The sequence below is a fragment of the Protomyctophum parallelum genome, assembly GCF_964188405.1.
Source record: "Protomyctophum parallelum genome assembly, chromosome: 7".
Lineage (NCBI taxonomy): Eukaryota > Metazoa > Chordata > Actinopteri > Myctophiformes > Myctophidae > Protomyctophum > Protomyctophum parallelum.
In genome coordinates, this window is record NC_139705.1 from 37,199,542 (window position 1) to 37,219,660 (window position 20,119).

Below are 20,119 nucleotides of genomic sequence, written 5' to 3' on the forward strand. Positions count from 1 at the left end.
CCAGTACATTAACCAAATGAAGATTGTCTCAGGATCTTATTACCAAATGTTTTATTAGAAAACATTTTACAAGTAAACGCAAAGCAAATAAAGCAGATACAGAAATAACCTTGGAAGCGACCGGTTGGTAATCCTGCGGTTTTTGTCCATGTACACTTACAACACTCACTCTCACACCACTTGTAAAACTATAGGTATTTTAAACCAGTGTACTAGAACTATGGCCACTATTGCCACAGCTATACCTCATGTTTCGTATCTTAATTTCAGGTGCCAAAGATACAGATACACCTGAATCTTAAAAACTCTTGTTCAAAAATAATAATGATTCTAAGCTAGACCGGTTCTTTCTGGAATGCATGAGTTTCAGGGATAACTAAGATGTCAGTGACATTGTTGTAGGCAATGGTCGTACACTGGCAGTCAGGTATTTCAATAAAACAATCATTCAATCTCATTGTTCCGATGTGGGTTTCTTGTAAAATATGACATATCTGTTCCCACAACATAACATAGCCTGAATACCTTATGCATTCTGTGAATTTCTGTGCAAAGTGCAGAAACGCCTGCACAATGATGTCAAACTAGCCATTTACCACTATGCTATGAAATGCCACTGAACATACTCGTAGAATGGAGCTATGCCAAACTTAAAGTCTTATTGTCATTTGTCATGCTATATTCATAATATATTCTGATAACCAATACTATAGTGTTTGTTCTGTAATGTGCATATCTCCCAGGCAGGTCATCACTATGCGATGGACGTTCAGTTTCCTGACCTGAAAATGTATTTTCTGTTTACTAAAGAGCTGGGGAGACACCTATTACTGAATACACTCTATAGTAATGATTACTATGGGAATACAGAGCTATGCAACACTTTTTTAAACAAAGACAATATCAGATACCTCTCCTTTAAATACTGCACAGTCCATTCTACTAGCCAAATAGAAGCTTATCCAAGTCTGGGTATTCTCAGTTAACAGCATGTTCACACCAAGGGTTGGGTAGCCTCGGAGACCCGATTTTAAGGGTTGGGTATTTTTAGTTAGCAGTATGTTCAGTTCACAGTACACACAAATAAAAATGTGTTTGCGTGAGAAATAGAACAAGAGATGTTAGAAGTTGTCTGCCAGGTCCATGATTCTCTTCTGTTCAGCCTCTTTGAACTCTTGGGTTTTCCCATCTCCGATGCTCTCAGCGTACTCTGCAAAACACAACAGGTGACAGTTGATTAGCTCACCACTGGCCATCTTGAGTTTCAATCCAGAGGACGGGAGAGACGTCAAAGATGGTTTATTCTGTAAAAATCACACAATTGAATGCGGGCAAACACATCCATTGACTTTTCTTACTAAAAGTTTTTTCACCAACGCATTAAAACCCATCCAATGCTTGGTAACAAAATGTGTAGGGTGTGTTTGGTATTCTAGTAACATTACCTCTCATGATGTGTCGTACCACTTTGACAGAGCCTCCTCTCAGATTCAGAATCTGGTGAACCCTCTGTTGCAGCTACACAAAGACACACACACAAAAACAACCCCACATTACACACATAGGATTTTATTGATTGAAGTGCCATCAGTAATCAACTCAACTTCTTTTGCAGAGCAAACATTTTATAACGTCCGACTTGGTTTATGTATAGTACAAGTGATGCACACAAAGTGAATAGGTCTATGTTTTCCAATTTGAAAAACCAAATTCACAACTGGAAGAGAACAATGATTACCCAGCACTAAACTAAGCTCTTATGTTAGCCTGACACTCAGTCTGAATCTCATTTCGTTTCACTTCATTACCAGAACATATTTTCTTAATGGGCGTGGCTAGCGATTCAGGGCTGGAGCCAGGCTACTCTTATGTACCAATATGTACAAACACTGTGACGTCAAGTCTGTACCGAAAACAAACAGAAAGTTTACGTTTCAAAACGAAACGTGGGCTTACTGAACCATGTGTGCCTGTATGCTACAATGTATGTATGTACTTTGTGCGCACGTTCGGGTGTGTGGACTGGAGTACTGCATGTGTACAGTATGTGTGTATACCTGTGTTATCCCCGAGTTGCTTATCTCTACCATAATGTAGCAGAGCAGCTGCAGAACAAACAGGCCAGCGTCCAAACGACGAAGATAAAAGTCATCCTCCAGCTGGTCATCCAAGATCTCTCCACGTCGCACCATATCCTACACACATGTGAAAAGGTCAGTATATCAAGAACACTCACTTAACACCCCCCCCCCCACACACACACACACACACCCCACACACACACGCACACACACACCCCCACACACAGCCTTACATGTTTCTCTCCTTCTATTCTCTTGTCAGCCTGTGTAACAGCCTCTAGGTACTTAAAATGCAACTCCATCAGTCGATCAACCTAGGGATGGAGAGAAGGGTGGGGGGGAGGGGGGAGAGACAGCAATGTATGATTTATTAACCATTTATTTTCCTATAGTGGAAATAGCCAATCGACAATCTTATGTGTCGTGATGTGACACATTGTGAGCTTGTAAACTGGATATTTGCAATTTATATAGTGGATATATAGTTACTACACAAAAACTTAAAAGGAACAACCACAAATGCCCATAGGCATGCACACAAACAGCTACCCGGACAGGCGTTTACTGCTTGTAGTCATGAAGCAGATACAACTGACAGAAACTGACCTTTTCACAGTCGTTCTCAGTAAACTTGTTTAGAAGTCGAGTTCTCTGCTGAGACTTGAGGTTTCTCAGCATGGAGGCGATGATGGAGCAGACATGTTCTAGACACAACATACAAGAATAAATTCATTTGACAAACTGTGGCCATCCTCATCAATATCACCTGATCAAACCTGGACGATTTGCCAAATATTGAACTTAAATACTACTAAAGTGTCAGTGCAGTGCAATGACACTTTAGTAGAGGTTTGGAATGGATTGCTCATTTACCTTACCGTGATGCAACTCCAAATATTGGCAAGATATGTTACTCTGTTAGGTAACTTTCGTTGGTTAGAAATCTACCATAGAAACCTGTGAAACAGCTCTCAGTCACTATTTTATCAAGAAAACAAATGCAAATAAAGTATAAAATCACAAAACCCATTACTGTCTTTTTGTGTCATTTTTAAAACTTCACTTCATGTTGATCTTGCTATTTTAACGGAAGACCACCCAGACTGGATCCACATACCTAGATCGGGAAGTTGACATACTGTACTGGCATTTCTTTAAAATAAATGCAGTAGAGGGTGGGTTTTGTGTCTGATGTTGTTATATATTGGCAGAATCTGATTGGTTTGCAATCATTTATTTGTTAAAGAAGTGACTTTGAGAAGTTTGAGAGCTACTTGACTGTGCAATGTTAAGTCAATGAGGAGACCATTTTTTGGGATATCAATTTCTAATCAATGGAGCAATAGAGAAAGACATCAGGCCATGGTAACTACACAACCAACACTTCTACCAAAGTGTTATTGCGCTTTAAAGATATGCTCAGAGACATTGTTATTCCAAACAAGCAACCCCAACATACTGATAGACTAAAATGTTGAAGTTCGTTAATGCACCAAAAGACATTAAAATTACGTTCTTATCATATCCTGCGTTATGTCGAGAAAAGCTCGGCGGCACTATATAATAATCTCGGCTGCAAATATTCATACTATATGAATTAGTTTGTCTTTGCAACTTTGGCCTTCAATGTGTCCATTAGTCTTCATATCTTTGCGCTAGCAAATCATCCTTGTATATGTTGACTAACCCTCGTGCTCCTTTTCGGTCATGCCAGCCTTTTTCATCTTCTTCGGTGTCTTCATGAAGAGGGGAAAGATGGTTCTGAGGCCAAGGATGTCTACAAATTTATGGCAGTTATCAGCCCCCTCTGCTCCAATCATTCCATGGTCAAGGACCTTCAGAGCGCTAGTCCGAGAGATTTTCTTTTCACTGGGAAATGAGGAAATGTCAGAGATGGACAATTATTACCAAACCATTATAGAGCGTCGCAGTCCCTCCCCCTTTCAGAACGACGAGTGGCCCAGGAAATGAAATGCAATGCATTTCTCCCATAGGATTTTCTTTAAGTATTTATTTAAAGACGATTACGCCGCGGACAAAGCCAACTGAGATCGTGACAAATCATGACAATGAACACAATATTTTGTTTTTCTTCTTGTAAATTATTTGATCGGCCCAAAACATTGTGTTCATTGTCATGATTTGTCACGATCCGAGTTGGCTTTGTCCGTGGCGTAACCGTCTTTAAATAAATACTTTAATCCTATGGGAGCAATGCATTGCATTTCATTTCCTGGGCCACTCGTCGTTCTGAAAGGGGGAGGGACTGCGACGCTCTATTCTGAGCATATTTTGTTGTAGCCCACAATAAAACTTCTAGGTCCTCTTACCGGAGCATGAGATTCATGAGCTGAAGACCCTCCCCCCTGAGAAAGCGGTCTCTATTGGCAGCGAGCATGAGGCAAGAACAAAGAGAGTCAAACAAATTCTCCATCATCTCCTGCTCCTCAGCTGTGGCTGGATTGTGACGCTTAAACACCTGAGAAAGGGGAGTACAAGGTATCACAGTAAAGATATTCTTAGGCTTTTTCGTGTGTATGCCGATGAAACGTGCGCAAAGATTTTATTCTTCAAAGCGACTGTTGGTAGTCCTTAGACTGGTTTTAACACATTATGCCTGATGTATGCGCCTGTCCGAGACACATGCACAACCAGGTACTGTATAGGTGATAAATTAGCCTGCTTATAATATAGTTAATGAACTCCTAAACAAGCAGAAGGTTAACATTATGTTAACAAGGAACTTAAATCCCATTTAGTGTATTCTATATATAAACCCCAGTTTTATAACTCTATAACTTTTTAATGGCATGGCTTTTAAAATGAACAAAAGGCTGTGCTGAAATCATAGCTGATGAAGTGTCAACTAGGAGACTCAGTTCACCGAGTAACATAAGTGAGTGTCTCACTATGTAAATGTGCAACCACTGCGTGAATACATTTTAGAAGAAACCCATTTTATATACGTGTATATTTATATACATGTATATACTACATATATAACTTACAGAGAGTTGCTGCAGTAACACATCAATGCCATCCATCTCTCCTAACAGTTCTCTGGTGTCTAAGAGGGAGAAAGACAGAGGGACACGGACTAGCAAAAGCTGTTGCTGTATATAAATGATATAGCTAAAATCAAAAATGACACAGATGCTGAGTGAAGGGGGAAAAGGAAGAATGCAGAAGAAAGAAATGAACAGGATGATGTAAGAGAAAACAGAGGGAGTCGATGTATTATCACTATTTTGTTACATAAGAACAATCTTTAGAAGACTCACTGTCATTGTTTTGCAGCAAGATTGCCAATATTTCACTGCAGTACAACTTGTTAGCATCAAATGGCATCTTTGCCTGAGTGAGAGGAAGAAAGGGGAAGATTAAATAATTTTAATTACTGTACACCTCATCCATAAAACATACTTATTTCATTACAGAGATTGGGTGTGTCATGTAGTTCTAGTGGTATACGTTATCGTCACTGATTAAACTACCGGTATATAATATAGACATCATCTGGAAATTTAGCAATACATTAATATGTAAACCTGTAGCTTGTGGTTGGGCAGTTTTATTATAAAAAATGCTCATCAATACAGAACCAACTTATATGAAATAGGACAGAAACTAGTGTGAGGCCCAAAAATACAAAACTGAGGAATTCCTGTGACAGTCTCACATTTATGTGAATTTCATCAACTGACTGATATAATTATCAACATAACTAATTCACCTTGATTCTCTTGAGCAGCCACTGCATGAGTCCCTGTTGAGCTGCCTCTGTACACAGGCCTGGTCTGAACTCTGCCATGTTCTCTATGATGGCTGGTGGGTAGAAAGTAGGCATGTAACGATATATCGTATATTGATATATATCGATATTAATCCGGACGATATGAATCGATTCGAATCGATTCATTGAAATAAAAAAATCGATTTGCTTTTGGAGAGAAATTATAGTCACTTTCAGTAGTAGAGCACTGTAGAAGGGAGCTGTGTGTGTCTGTGACTGTGCCCAGGTGATGATGGTCGTTGATGCTCATCAAGGAAGGCAATTATGTTTCTGCACTGTCAAAAGTAATGCTACTTCTTTTGCAATGTAGTTAAATAAAAAATCTCAGGGGGGAAGTTAAATTATATAACATTTAAAAAAACTGTATTTTTTCTTTATCGTGAAAAATCGTATCGTGAACCTCATATCGTGATACGAATTGTATCGTGAGTTGAGTGAATCGTTACATGCCTAGTAGAAGATACAACACGGTTACTTAATGGACCTACATTCACGGAAGGCGTAGATTAGAATATCTAAACAGAGTGGTGAGCAGGAAAACACCACCCAAATCCTGTTACACAGACATGGAAAATACCCAGACCAACAAAGAGTTGCTATTCCATTTGCTTAACTTTCTGTAAGGGAAAACATTAAGACGAGAAACGTTGCACACTCATTCTATTTCTAAGTGTATGAAATAAGGGTGAAAATGAAATATGGTTGCAATTGGCCACATGGCGGGGACTATAATAAAGTTTAAACTATAAAGTTTAAACTTCTATGCACTTTAAAAGATCATAACTCTCACATCGTAGAAGCATCTGTGCATTTATGCCAGAAATAAGACCTTTATAAGGGGGGGGGGGTCGACTGACATGCCTAGTATTACATTTTCAATGAGAGGCGTGCGTGAGAAGTTGAGGAGGCGATTACACAAGTGTATTTTCATGGGCTCTGTCCCGTGAAATTGTCGTGTGTGTGCTCGTTTCATGAGAGCTTTTTTTTCTCCATACTACGCGCCCCGCACCCCTCATGAGCAGACCTGTGTGCTGATCCAGGCGACAATGCCTGCGTCACTCGCTCTCTGTCTGAACAGACCAATTATGGAGGGTCCCGGTAGCAACAACACAGGCGTACAAATGGTACCGCTGCAAAACATAGTGAGAGTTGAGATGCATCATGACCTTACCCAGTGTGTTGTACACTCATAGTGAGAGTTGAGATGCATCATGACCTTACCCAGTGTGTTGTACACTCCGTCTGACTCCTCCTTCACCTGCTCATCCAAGCGCTCCATGTTCTGGACCAGTAATGCCACCACCTGACCCTCCAACTACAGAAGAGATGCCCCAACCAACACCATTAAGCAAGGGAAGAATGTACATTTAAATACAAGACAGAGGGTTTAGAGTTTAGACAATAATTTATACCTATAGCCATTAGATATTTAAATTCTCATCAATCTGATAAATGGGAATTGTTCTTTACATATTGCTATATAGTGATAATATCCATTTATATTTATGCACCATATTTGAATTAATTGCAACCAGTGTCAGAAGTGGACCAGGTGAAATTGTCAGCAACTGTAAGCAGCCTGATATTCAGTCAAACAGCAACACAGCACATTCTGATACGAGTGGGGTGGATTGAAAGTTGTGTACTAGACTAGAGCAAGACTGATATCGGTTTGGCCCATACTAGACTAGAGGTCTAAAATCGAAGAACGACTGACATAGAAACATAGCTTTTTCAGAAAACTGTCAGCGTGTAGAAGACATTTTTAGAATCTGATCTCAGGTCAAAATTGGTTAAGATACGATCTGGACTGCAAGCTTGAATTTTCCTTGACAGGGATAAATGCAGAGGACAAAATGCATTCAAAGTAGATGCAAAGATACATTGACAAAGAAGTACCCCAAAGCAAACGACACAAAAAACAGCATTAATAATACCACATAAATGCAAGTGCAACACTCACCAGTGTGTCTATGAGTACCTCAGCCCCCTCCTCGCTTTCATTGAGCGTATCAATATCCGTCAGTTCCTGGAGCAGGTCCACCACTGCTATGGCAATATGTAAGACCAGCTATTAAGGACAATGACTAGTTGCTGTACTTCTTCTTCCTAGAAATGGATATTAAAGCATTTCTGTCCCCTACATATTATAGTAGTAGTAGTAGTAGTAAGTAGCCTTGCCGAGCCATGAGGCCCATAGGGCAGGAGCCTATGTCCTGTTTCTGTAGCATGAGCGTGAGGCAGCTTGATGTACAAGTACACCCCCTGGACATGACGCTAGTATGTACATTATAAGCAGTAGTATAAAATAATAATAATACATGGAATTATTTGTATTAAAGACACTGAGGATATCAGAGTTCTCGTGGCTGAGGAGACTCAGTAAGGAATGGACAGCATTGAGTTCCACCAGTAGATGGTAGAGGTCTGGCATGGTGGCGATCACGTGCATCTCCTGGAGGATGTCATTTAGGTCCAGCTCCGTTTCCATGAACCTAGAGCACAGAACATGTGTCATAAACACCTTGTAGATTATAATTGTAATTTATAATGGATTTAACATCATCTTGTAGATCTGCTATTGTTGAAGAATCTTGAAAACCGTTTTGAGCAGATATTTGAATACATTTTTAAAGCGATTAAAAAAAACTAAAATCCTTGCTTCTGTGGGTCCCTGAAATCAAATATGGGGGGGGTCTGCAGCCAAATACAAATGATCTCAGGGGTCCTTGACATGAAACAATTTGTAGGTTTAAAAAAAAAAACTAATGCTAGGACAATGCTAGACATTTTTAGAATAGGCCTCATGTCTTAAATGGGTTAAATAATAACTATTTGAATATGTATGTTTTTATTTCCGTTGTCTTCCTCTCCCTCAGGAGAGGTCATTGCAATACTGTCCAATCCGGTGGACAGTCTGCTTCAAAAACTGTAATTGTCATTATCAACCAGTAGGTGTCCTACTGACACCAGGGTCTAAATTTCTCAATGGAAGAAGAGTAGGGAGACCACCTCGAACCACTGTGGATGTACTAGTTATATATGGTATTAACAAACTCTACCATACAGATCAGTTAAAACATTGTATTAATTAACTAGTCCCAGATGCTAGTACTTACTAGTCCCAGATGCTAGTACTTACTAGTCCCAGATGCTACTTACATACATGTAAGTAGCATACATGTAATATACATGTAAGTAGCATAGACTGGTGCTTCAACATGTGCATTTAGGAAATACATTCTGCAGATATCTTCAAAAGACTGAGTCAAAAGTCAACTCACTTCTCTGGGTTGTCTGGAAACTTAATCCTCAATTCCTGATTTTTGTATGACCTTTTCTCAAAGGTCAGGATCATTTTCTTCACTGAACTCTCGTCGACTGTCTGTTCATGTCATAGTGGAGAAAGGAAAAGAGTAAAGACAAAAACAAGATAATTACTACTAGAACACCAAATACACCAGGGATGTGCAACCTTTTCAGATTAAATTGATTAGTATTGTTGCGGCGGCGGCGGCGGTGGCTCAGGGGTAGAGTTCCTGGATGGTAACCATAAGGTTGTCAGTTCGAACCCGGGCTCCCCCAGAGTTACTGTCGAAGTGTCCTTGAGCAAGACACTGAACCCCTAATTGCTCCCGATGTGCTAGTTGGTGCCTTGCATGGTTTCCGCTGACATCGGTGTGTGAATGGGTGAATGTAATGCACAATCTCTGTAAAAGCGCCTTGGATAAAGGCGCTATATAAATGCACCATTTACCATTTATTTACCATTTATTTGGTGACAGCTATATGGGTCACGTGGTGTTGTGTGCTACTAGCCTACGTCACTCATAGAAAGTCAGCTGTTTGCAAAGCGGCATTTTCATGAATGGAAGGAGAGAGGGGGTGAACGGGGAAGGTCCAATTTTGTTGACCGCAAATCGCTTTTTCTATGCTATGATTCACTGTAGTAAACTTCTAACTTTAATAAACATAACTAAAGCAGTACCCTGGACTGGAGCAGTGATTCTCATATGACAACGACTGAAGCAGCGAGTCTGACAGCTAAAACATTTCCCCTCTTTAGCCTCTCGGCGTCATACGCTAAGTAACGCTATAGACGCCATACAAGTATGATGAATTTAAATAACTCAAGTTTCTCATCCCCATCATCAGTGATCACCCACCTCAGGTTCCTCTTCGTCCTGATCCATCAGCTTGTCCAGGATCCTCCTCTTGTCTCCATTCAGCTCGTCTGTGTCGACAGTCTCTCCTCCTGCTCCTCCTGTCACCTCCCCACTGAACCTGCTATGTCCCTTCCTCCCTCCTCTGGTCTCCTCCTCTCCTCCATTCTCATCCCTAGGACGCTTTGCGCCTCTATCAGGCTGCAAAGGTGAAAGGAATGAACAAAAAACAAGATGAATACAGACAACAAGCTGATCAGACATCAAGAAATTCAAGATGTCACGACATTTCTAAAACAGCGGAAATAGCCATTGCATTGCGACACTTTGAGCTTGTAGATGGGCTATGTCTCCATCTCGGAAATGATACAAGTAACGTAAAGTATACATGATTTCTACATGAACAGTACATCATTTTCAGACCAAAAGTTATCCTTCAACATCTTGTTTATGCCCAAAATGATTGGATAAATAAAGAGGTTTTGTAGCAATTTGTCACAATAGTAGAAATATTTAACCTTTATTGGCAAATGCTTTACATTATTACTTAAGAGCATTTTACAAACATTTTATTTATTTACTTACATTTTGGGGGAAAACCCAATTTTACATGGAGGTGAACTTTTCCTTAGTGCCAACTTAGCCCAAACATGCCAACTCTTCGTGGCAAGAGTTGACTCCATGTTACAGCAATGTATTATTGCGTGGCAATGTAGAACGCCAATGAGATTATAATTTCTCCATGAACATGTATTGGGTGTTCTATGGCTGTATATGAATTTGGAATACAATTCCTATTTATGGAATATCGGGCTATATGTCTGGGATATAGTCAGAGTAGCCTTGGAATGCTTGGATCAAGACTATTTGTATTTGATCGAGTCTGACTTTTACTAGACTCAATCAAATACATCTATGATAGTAAGTCTTGATCCAAGGCTAGAGTTTAAATGATTGAATACTGTATTAACAGTTTGCAAATATAGGCTACAGTATAGCCCTAGCTCTGGTCCAATTGGACCAGAGCTAAGTATATAGCTCTAAATCCTTTGAGATATTTAGCGCTTATTTCCATTGGGTCAAGTCAGTCAGAGTCAAGTCAGAGTAACTTATGATTATGATACGTTTAATATTACACGATAGTACATACATTAAATGTGTGTAGGTTATATATATATATTGTTAAATAGCTCTGTATTTGTTAATTTATATCACTGCTTTGCTTTCCAAAAGCAAAAATAAAAGATCTACAAGTTATCTTGTAGATCTTGTTGTTACAAGACTGTCCCTTTGGCAAGCGACAGTCCAACATTATTTAACCACTGTATGCATTCACACGACTCACGAGGATGAAGTTGGTAAACTACATTTATTCAAATGAATGCATGTTGCCTGAGCCTCGCTAAGCTAGTCGCTATCCGTTGTCATAATAACACTGAAAACATATTCACCTGATAGTTCAGGAGTTCACCAACGTCCATCTTTTTTCTGCTTGTTTTTCTAGTTTAAATCCTTCCTGAAACTGAAAAAGTAGTTTGAACCAAACGTCATGGACACATTCAATGAGATGTGAACTGTGTGCAGATCAACATTAAACACAAGCGGGGAGCTTGCTTCAAAAACGTTTTGCCGTAAAGCGTCTTGTTGCTCAGTCGTACTTCTTCTTGCCGGATGTCTAATAATAATAACGCGGCCAGTTCCGGCAGCGTCTAGTGAGCTAATCTAGTGAGCTAATTTAAGACTTCCGGTGGACGATCTCTTCAAAATAAGAGTACCCTCTAGAGTATTGAAAAAAAGTTTAATTTGCACATTAAAACTACAAATTAAGCATTTAAATGATGCTATATGATGCTATAAGACACACATTATGTTTCTGTGTAAGAATAAGTAATTAAATCCTTATAATAATAATAATAAAGTTATCTAAATGGATAAATGCTATTCACTGGAGTGCATGGACTTTATAAAGTGGACACTGGACAAAAGACGGCTCCGCAAGGCAACTATCTGGACATACCCACGCGTTCGGGGAGATGTCCTATACCACACCCCACTCTCCGCTAAGCGGGAGAGGTGTAAAATTCACAGCAGCAGACCTTCTACTGTGGTCAACGCTGAAAAAAGTACAGTTTCCGGACCCAGAATGGACACTGGACAAAGAGGCCTCCGCGAGGCAACTATCTGGACATACCCACACGTTCGGGGAGATGTCCTCTAACACACCACACTCTCCGCTAAGCGGGAGAGGTGTAAAATTCACAGCAGCAGACCTTCTACTGGGGTCAATGCTGACAAAAAGTACCGTTTCCGGACCCAGAATGGACACTGGACAAAGAGGCCTCCGCGAGGCAACTATCTGGACATACCCACACGTTCGGGGAGATGTCCTCTACCACACCACACTCTCCGCTAAGCGGGAGAGGTGTAAAATTCACAGCAGCAGACCTTCTACTGGGGTCAAGGCTGACAAAAAGTACCGTTTCCGGACCCAGAATGGACACTGGACAAAAGACGGCTCCGCGAGGCAACTATCTGGACATACCCACGCGTTCGGGGAGATGTCCTGTACCACACCCCACTCTCCGCTAAGCGGGAGAGGTGTAAAATTCACAGCAGCAGACCTTCTACTGGGGTCAATGCTGACAAAAAGTACCGTTTCCGGACCCAGAATGGACACTGGACAAAGAGGCCTCCGCGAGGCAACTATCTGGACATACCCACACGTTCGGGGAGATGTCCTCTACCACACCACACTCTCCGCTAAGCGGGAGAGGTGTAAATTTCACAGCAGCAGACCTTCTACTGGGGTCAAGGCTGACAAAAAGTACCGTTTCCGGACCCAGAATGGACACTGGACAAAAGACGGCTCCGCGAGGCAACTATCTGGACATACCCAAACGTTCGGGGAGATGTCCTGTACCACACCCCACTCTCCGCTAAGCGGGAGAGGTGTAAAATTCACAGCAGCAGACCTTCTACTGTGGTCAACGCTGAAAAAAGTACCGTTTCCGGACCCAGAATGGACACTGGACAAAGAGGCCTCCGTGAGGCAACTATCTGGACATACCCACACGTTCGGGGAGATGTCCTCTACCACACCACACTCTCCGCTAAGCGGGAGAGGTGTAAAATTCACAGCAGCAGACCTTCTACTGGGGTCATGGCTGACAAAAAGTACCGTTTCCGGACCCAGAATGGACACTGGACAAAGAGGCCTCCGCGAGGCAATTATCTGGACATACCCACACGTTCGGGGAGATGTCCTCTACCACACCACACTCTCCGCTAAGCGGGAGAGGTGTAAAATTCACAGCAGCAGACCTTCTACTGGGGTCAACGCTCAAAAAAGTGCTGTGCCTTGGGGCATTGACATGAAATCACTTTCTCTACGCAAGCTAAGTCAGGTCAAGGAGTTACCTCTAGCTTTGGAATGGGTGTCACTTGTGTGCGTTGATTGCATCTGTCTGTGCATTTATGCATTTGTTTGTCCTGACGAAACTTGATTATTTCTCGACTGTTTATTTTCTCGTATGACACGACATAGAAACTACTTGTGACTACTGTCTTTGTGTGCTGTCGAGCGGATGTTCTTTGCATCAGCTCAAAGGTATAGCCTGCTGTGTCATTCGATTCATTTGTCCAGATATGCCATTTATGATCTTTAAGGATGTACAATGACGCATATGGTGGCCTGTCGAAAAATACACACATACTGGTCAAAGCATACTCATTTTGGTGGTACAGACAGGATAAATTGAACGTTTTTGGAATTTTTGTGCCAGCTCTTAACAGGAGAAGTAAGGTCTGTGGGCTGTTAATTACTTCATATGTTGATAAGCTCTTTTCCTGCTGACATGTTTCACATTGTTCAGATTGAGCAGGTAATATTTGTGCAATAGTGTCTAAGATGCCTTTTTGTGACACGTCAAGTGGCTGCACTATGAATTGTGACATGTTCTTTGTAGATGGTAAGGCCTTGTCACCACATTGAGTACAACTATACAGACTAAGACTTTTCAGGCAAAGCAGGTCATCTCCAAGGAAAGGAGACCGAAGTGTGTATTCTACAAAGCTGTTTAATATGGTGCATACTTCTGTCCTAGAACATTTCTGAGACACTAATGACACTGATGTGTTGGCTAGATTGAATTTCTCAAGTTTCCGTCTAAATGTTGAGTCCTGCGCTGCTGCTTCTTCAAGCCGTGTGTGACATTTTTTGATAGCAGATGTCTGTTGTAGAAATGTTAGAATTGGTAATGGTATAGCTTCACACATATTGTCATTTAGACTTTCATTGCATAAAACCACATCATCATCATCTTCTTCCAAATTGTCCTCCGTTATTGTTCTGTTAATTGCTTTCAACTGTCCAGGCACAGAATGTACAGATGTCTGTATGTTTTGCTTGAACAACTGTGTGGACACCACACATACTCAACCAAACTACTAGTTTGTGTATAAAATCTAATGGGTCATTGTGCATTCCTAAGGCCAAGTAAGATGCTATTCACTAGTTGTTGAGTGACACCACAGATTGTTTTGCAATCAAATGTGTGACCTGGATTTTGAAAAAACGCTTGAATGAGAGCTGCTAAATTCCCCGGCATAGATGACAACTGAACCATCGAAGTAGGTGTCAATGGTTTCAATTTATCTTGTACTACTTGTAGATGCAGTATACCCACGCGTTCGGGGAGATGTCCTGTACCATACCCCACTCTCCGCTAAGTGGGAGAGGTGTAAAATTCACGGCAGCAGACCTTCTACTGAGGTCAACGCTCAAAAAAGTGCTGTGCCTTGGGGCATTGACAATTATTTAATTAACGAATTAAATAACATTATTTTATTCTGAAGGCAACCGGATGTCTTAAATTAGCTAGCTCTCAGACAGGAAGTTCTAAATTAGCTCATAAGACGGAGCCAAATATCTGTCTGAGAGTGGAGCCTGCCTGGCAAATGACATGGGGGGTCCTTTTTGTGGGCTTGGCCGAAAGTGGGCGTTACCAAAAGGTGGGCGTGGCCATGGCCGCCAGAAGTCTGTCAGATTTTGACAGCTTCAAATTAGTGTTAAACATAATATAACCCAATTGACTCCAGTCCTCTCTGTTTAATATATCTATAATGAAACTATATAAACTATGCATATACCATGAAGTGCTATGACTACTAGCTCTGGTCCATAGCTCTAATGCGTTTCATTTAGAGCTATGTTACTCTAAACTTCCCCGCTCGCATGAATGCAGACCAGCCTCTACTCTTTGGCGTAAATAAAAAGAACGTTTTTGCTACACATAAAAACAAAGGCGAGTTGTGTCATTAGAAAGCCTACTTTGGTAATTGGTTCTAGTTCTAGTGAACAGAAATAATAAATAAATAGACTTGGTAACCTAACTGTAGGGAGTGCAAACACATTAAAGAACCTGGGGGTTATCATCTATGAAAAGGCAACACAATGAGCAGAAAATAAAAATGAACCATGTAAATACAACAAATTGAGCAGAGCACTGCAGGGAGTTGAACCCCATTCCGGTAAACCAGAAGTACCACAACCAGTGCCTTGGTTTTTGTTTTGTTTTACGAGGTCCATTCGTTGAAATGTAAATTTTGCATTGCAACGGTAAAGTAATTTCACAATTGACATTGTAGGCAATAATTAATAACGGTATGGCACCAGGCCAAAGCCATGGGGATAGAGTATGTTTTGCACTCTAAGTGAGTGTGTGTGTGTGTGTGTGTCCGTCAGTTTGTTAACAGCTAATCTCCAGCACCATTAACCCGGTCGATGCCAAATTTTGCACACACACTCCCTGGATGCCAACGATGAACCTCTGTCCCAAATTTTCCAGAACGGCCTGTATAGCACCACACATTTTTGTATGCCCTCCGAGACTATGGACTATAGCCTTTCGCTTTTCCGCGATTTAACCTTTTTTCAAATCGTGAACAATGATGAAGAATCGCGCAATATAGCATGCCACTTAATGACCTTGGGGTCATCAAGGTCATTGATATTGATCAATAACCTTGAGCATTATAAATGACCTTCAATAAGACTAGTAAATGACCTTGACCAGTATAAATGACCTTGACAAGTACAAATGACCTTGACCAGTATAAATGACCGTGACCAGTATATGACTGACCAGTATAAATTACCTTCATGAGACTAGTAAATGACCTTGACCAGTATAAATGACCTTTAGAAGACTAGTAAATGATCTTCACCAGTATAAATGACCTTTAGAAGACTAGTAAATGATCTTCACCAGTATAAATGACCTTGACCAGTATGCGGTCCGTGACCATGGACTATAGCCTTTTGCTTTTCCTTGATTTTCACCTTTAAAAAATCCTCAACAATGATGAAGAATCGCACACTATAGCGTGCCGCTCAATGACCTGAGACCATGGACCAATGAATGAAATACAACACATTGAGCAGGGCACTGCAGGGAGTTGAACCCCGTTCCGGTAAACCAGAAGTCCGACACCAGTGCCTTAGTTTTTGTGTTGTTGTTCATTTAAAGGTCCAGGTGTGCATACGCATGTGCCCCTGTGTGTGTAGGTGCATGTGTGCATGTGTGTGCACGCTTCAATGACCACTGTTGGACCCAATGGCGATCAAGGACCTCAGGGAGCCACCCATAATTCACAACGGTCACAGCGAACTCTGTTGCATCACAACTGGTGGCCAACAGTCGTAACCAACACCGCCACGACCCACAGGAGAATACCATCGCACAGTGGTATCAGACCAACCACAATCAGCCAGCCCTCAAACCAAACCCTTCGACCTAGAAGAACTCAAAACTGCAATGGGAAAGTTGAAACCCGGAAAAGCAGCAGGGATTGATGACCTACTAGCAGAAATGATACAGCACCTGGGACCTAACGGAAAGACCTGGCTCGTGGGGATGCTGAACACATGCATGGCACAGAAAACCATCCCTTCTGTCTGGAAAAAGGCCAAAGTGGTTGCAATCCCTAAACCTGGCAAAGACCCATTATCCCCAAAGAGCTACCGACCCATTTCCCTCCTCTGCATCACCTACAAGCCTATCCCGTCACACCAAATTGGTCGACACAGCCCTAAATGACACCTGTGGCATCATCATAGGATGCATCAAGACAACACCTGACCCTGTCCCAACACCTGTTTACATTCGAGGGTCGCCGGTCCTCTCGAACGGAACAGTTTAACGTCATGCCCAGGACGAAAAGATATAGAGAACACCAACATGACAAATAACAGCAGGAAGGCATGGGCCACAATCCACCGTCTTGGCAAAGACCACACCACCCATAATTCACAACGGTCACAGCAAACTCTATTGCATCACAACTGGTGTAGTTATTGGATGGAGCCCGCACACCACCAAAAAAAAGAAAAACAACATACTATAGTATGCCCTCCGTGACCATGGACTTTAGCCTTTCGCTTTTCTGCAATTTAACCTTTTTTCAAATTCTCAACAATGATGAAGAATCGCGCACTATAGCGTGCCACTTAATGACCTTGACCAATATCAATGACCTTGAGCAGTATAAATTACCTTCAATAAGACTAGTAAATGACCTTGACCAGTATAAATGACCTTGACAAGTACAAATGACCTTGACCAGTATAAATGACCTTCACCAGTAGAAATGACCGTGACCAGTATATGACTGTGACCAGTATAAATTACCTTCATGAGACTAGTAATTGACCTTGACCAGTATAAATGACCTTTAGAAGACTAGTAAATGATCTTCACCAGTATAAATGACCTTTAGAAGACTAGTAAATGATCTTCACCAGTATAAATGACCTTGACCAGTATGCGGTCCGTGACCATGGACTATAGCCTTTTGCTTTTCCTTGATTTTCACCTTTAAAAAATCCTCAACAATGATGAAGAATCGCACACTATAGCGCGCCGCTCAATGACCTGAGACCATGGACCAATGAATGAAATACAACACATTGAGCAGGGCACTGCAGGGAGTTGAACCCCGTTCCGGTAAACCAGAAGTCCGACACCAGTGCCTTAGTTTTTGTGTTGTTGTTCATTTAAAGGTCCAGGTGTGCATACGCATGTGCCCCTGTGTGTGTAGGTGCATGTGTGCATGTGTGTGCACGCTTCAATGACCACTGTTGGACCCAATGGCGATCAAGGACCTCAGGGAGCCACCCATAATTCACAACGGTCACAGCGAACTCTGTTGCATCACAACTGGTGGCCAACAGTCGTAACCAACACCGCCACGACCCACAGGAGAATACCATCGCACAGTGGTATCAGACCAACCACAATCAGCCAGCCCTCAAACCAAACCCTTCGACCTAGAAGAACTCAAAACTGCAATGGGAAAGTTGAAACCCGGAAAAGCAGCAGGGATTGATGACATACTGGCAGAAATTATACAGCACCTGGAACCTAACGCAAAGACCTGGCTCGTGGGGATGCTGAACACATGCATGGCACAGAAAACCATCCCTTCTGTCTGGAGAAAAGCCAAAGTGGTTGCAATCCCCAAACCTGGCAAAGACCCATCATCCTCAAAGAGCTACCGACCCATTTCCCTCCTCTGCATCACCTACAAGAGAGGCTGCTACTCCAACGCCTCATACCACTCATAGACACCAAGCTGACTAAAGACCAAGCTGGTTTCCGTCCCGTCCTGTGCTGGACAGAGCTCAACCTCACCCAACACATTGAGGATGGGTTTGAGGGAAAACAAATAACTGGAGCAGCAACTGGAGGGCGAAGCAAGCACGCAGGCAGCTTGTGCCTGCCTGCGTGCCTGCCTGCCTTCCTCATGTGGAAGCTGCATAGTTGAGTTTGTGTGTGTGTTTCTTTTTCTGTCTTTCTTTCTTAGGACGAAGATCAAGGTAGACGCCGTTGGAAGGCTCAACACAAGCCGATGCCCCTAGAGATCCATCCCAAAGCTTCCCTCAGGGAGTCCAGCAAGCCAGCTAGCCAGCAAGCCCGCCCAGTCAGCCAACGCAGCCAGCCAGCTCCGCCAGTCAGCCAGTGTAGAAAGTCAGGCTGCCAAGCCAGCGCACATCAGCCCTTGCAGTCAACCATTGTAGCCATACCAGCCTTGCTCAGTCAGCTCAGCCAGGCCTCTCTCGAGGCCTGGCTCTCTGTCTGCCTGGCCCGGTCTGCCCCGCCCTGCCTTGCAGCAACAGAACCAGCCTTGCTGGCAAGCCAGCCAGCTCAGAATACGAGCTCAGCAAGCCAGCGCAGCTGGCAAGCACGCAGTTAGTCTAAACCAGTTTCAGACTGGCAGGCCAAGGCAGACAGACAGGAAGACCGAGGCGCCTAGGCAGGCAGACAGGCCAGGAAGGCAACAAAGTGCAGGCAGGGGGACTGTCCGGCCTAAGGCTGCGCTGCAAGGGTTGGAGCCTGGCCAGCTCCTGCTGGTCTAGACTGAGTGGCTGTGGCTGCACAGTAAGGCTGCGGTAACCTAGTCTGGGCTTGCTGCTGCACTGGCTTGCTCAGCTCGCATTCTGAGCTGGCTGGCTTTCCAGAAAGGCTGGTTCTGTTGCTGCAAGGCAGGGCAGGGCAGACCGGGCCAGGCAGACAGAGAGCCAGGCCTCAAGAGAGGCCTGGCTGAGCTGACTGAGCAAGGCTGGTATGGCTGCAATGGCTGACTGCAAGGGCTGATATGCTCTGGCTTGGCAGCCTGACTTTCTACACTGGCTGACTGGCGGAGCTGACTGGCTGCGTTGGCTGACTGGGCAGGCTTGCTGGCTAGCTGGCTTGCTGTGCTCCCTGAGGGAAGCTTTGGGATGGATCTCTAGGGGCATCGGCTAGTGTTGAGCCTTCCTATGGCGTCTAACTTGATCTACGTCCTAAGAAAGAAAGACAGAAAAAGAAAGACACACAAACCCAACTATGCAGCTTCCACCTGAGGAACCGAGACGCGAGAAAAGAACTGAGCGTCACTTGGGATGGTCACAAACTCTCCAACCATACCCACCCCATGTATCTTGGAGTTACACTGGACAGGACACTCTTCTTCAAAAAAACACCTGGAGAACACAAAAGCCACGGTCAACACCCACAATAACATCCTGTGAAAACTAGTGAACT

General features: G+C 42.7%; 1 protein-coding gene across 1 annotated transcript; it reads right to left on the reverse strand.

Moving 5' to 3' along the window:
• Positions 1-422: 422 nt before the first annotated feature.
• Positions 423-11,679, reverse strand: ctnnbl1 (catenin, beta like 1). Its single transcript, XM_083770362.1, has 16 exons — positions 11,489-11,679; positions 10,041-10,238; positions 9,159-9,259; positions 8,226-8,369; positions 7,838-7,931; positions 7,096-7,189; positions 5,815-5,906; positions 5,363-5,435; positions 5,090-5,148; positions 4,412-4,560; positions 3,769-3,950; positions 2,688-2,785; positions 2,315-2,395; positions 2,058-2,195; positions 1,446-1,518; positions 423-1,210 (listed from the first exon to the last, which is right to left on the reverse strand). Exons 1-16 carry the CDS (start codon positions 11,516-11,518, stop codon positions 1,122-1,124), a joined length of 1,695 nt encoding a protein of 564 aa, XP_083626488.1. The 5' UTR covers positions 11,519-11,679; the 3' UTR covers positions 423-1,121.
• Between the last annotated feature and the right edge of the window lie 8,440 nt (positions 11,680-20,119).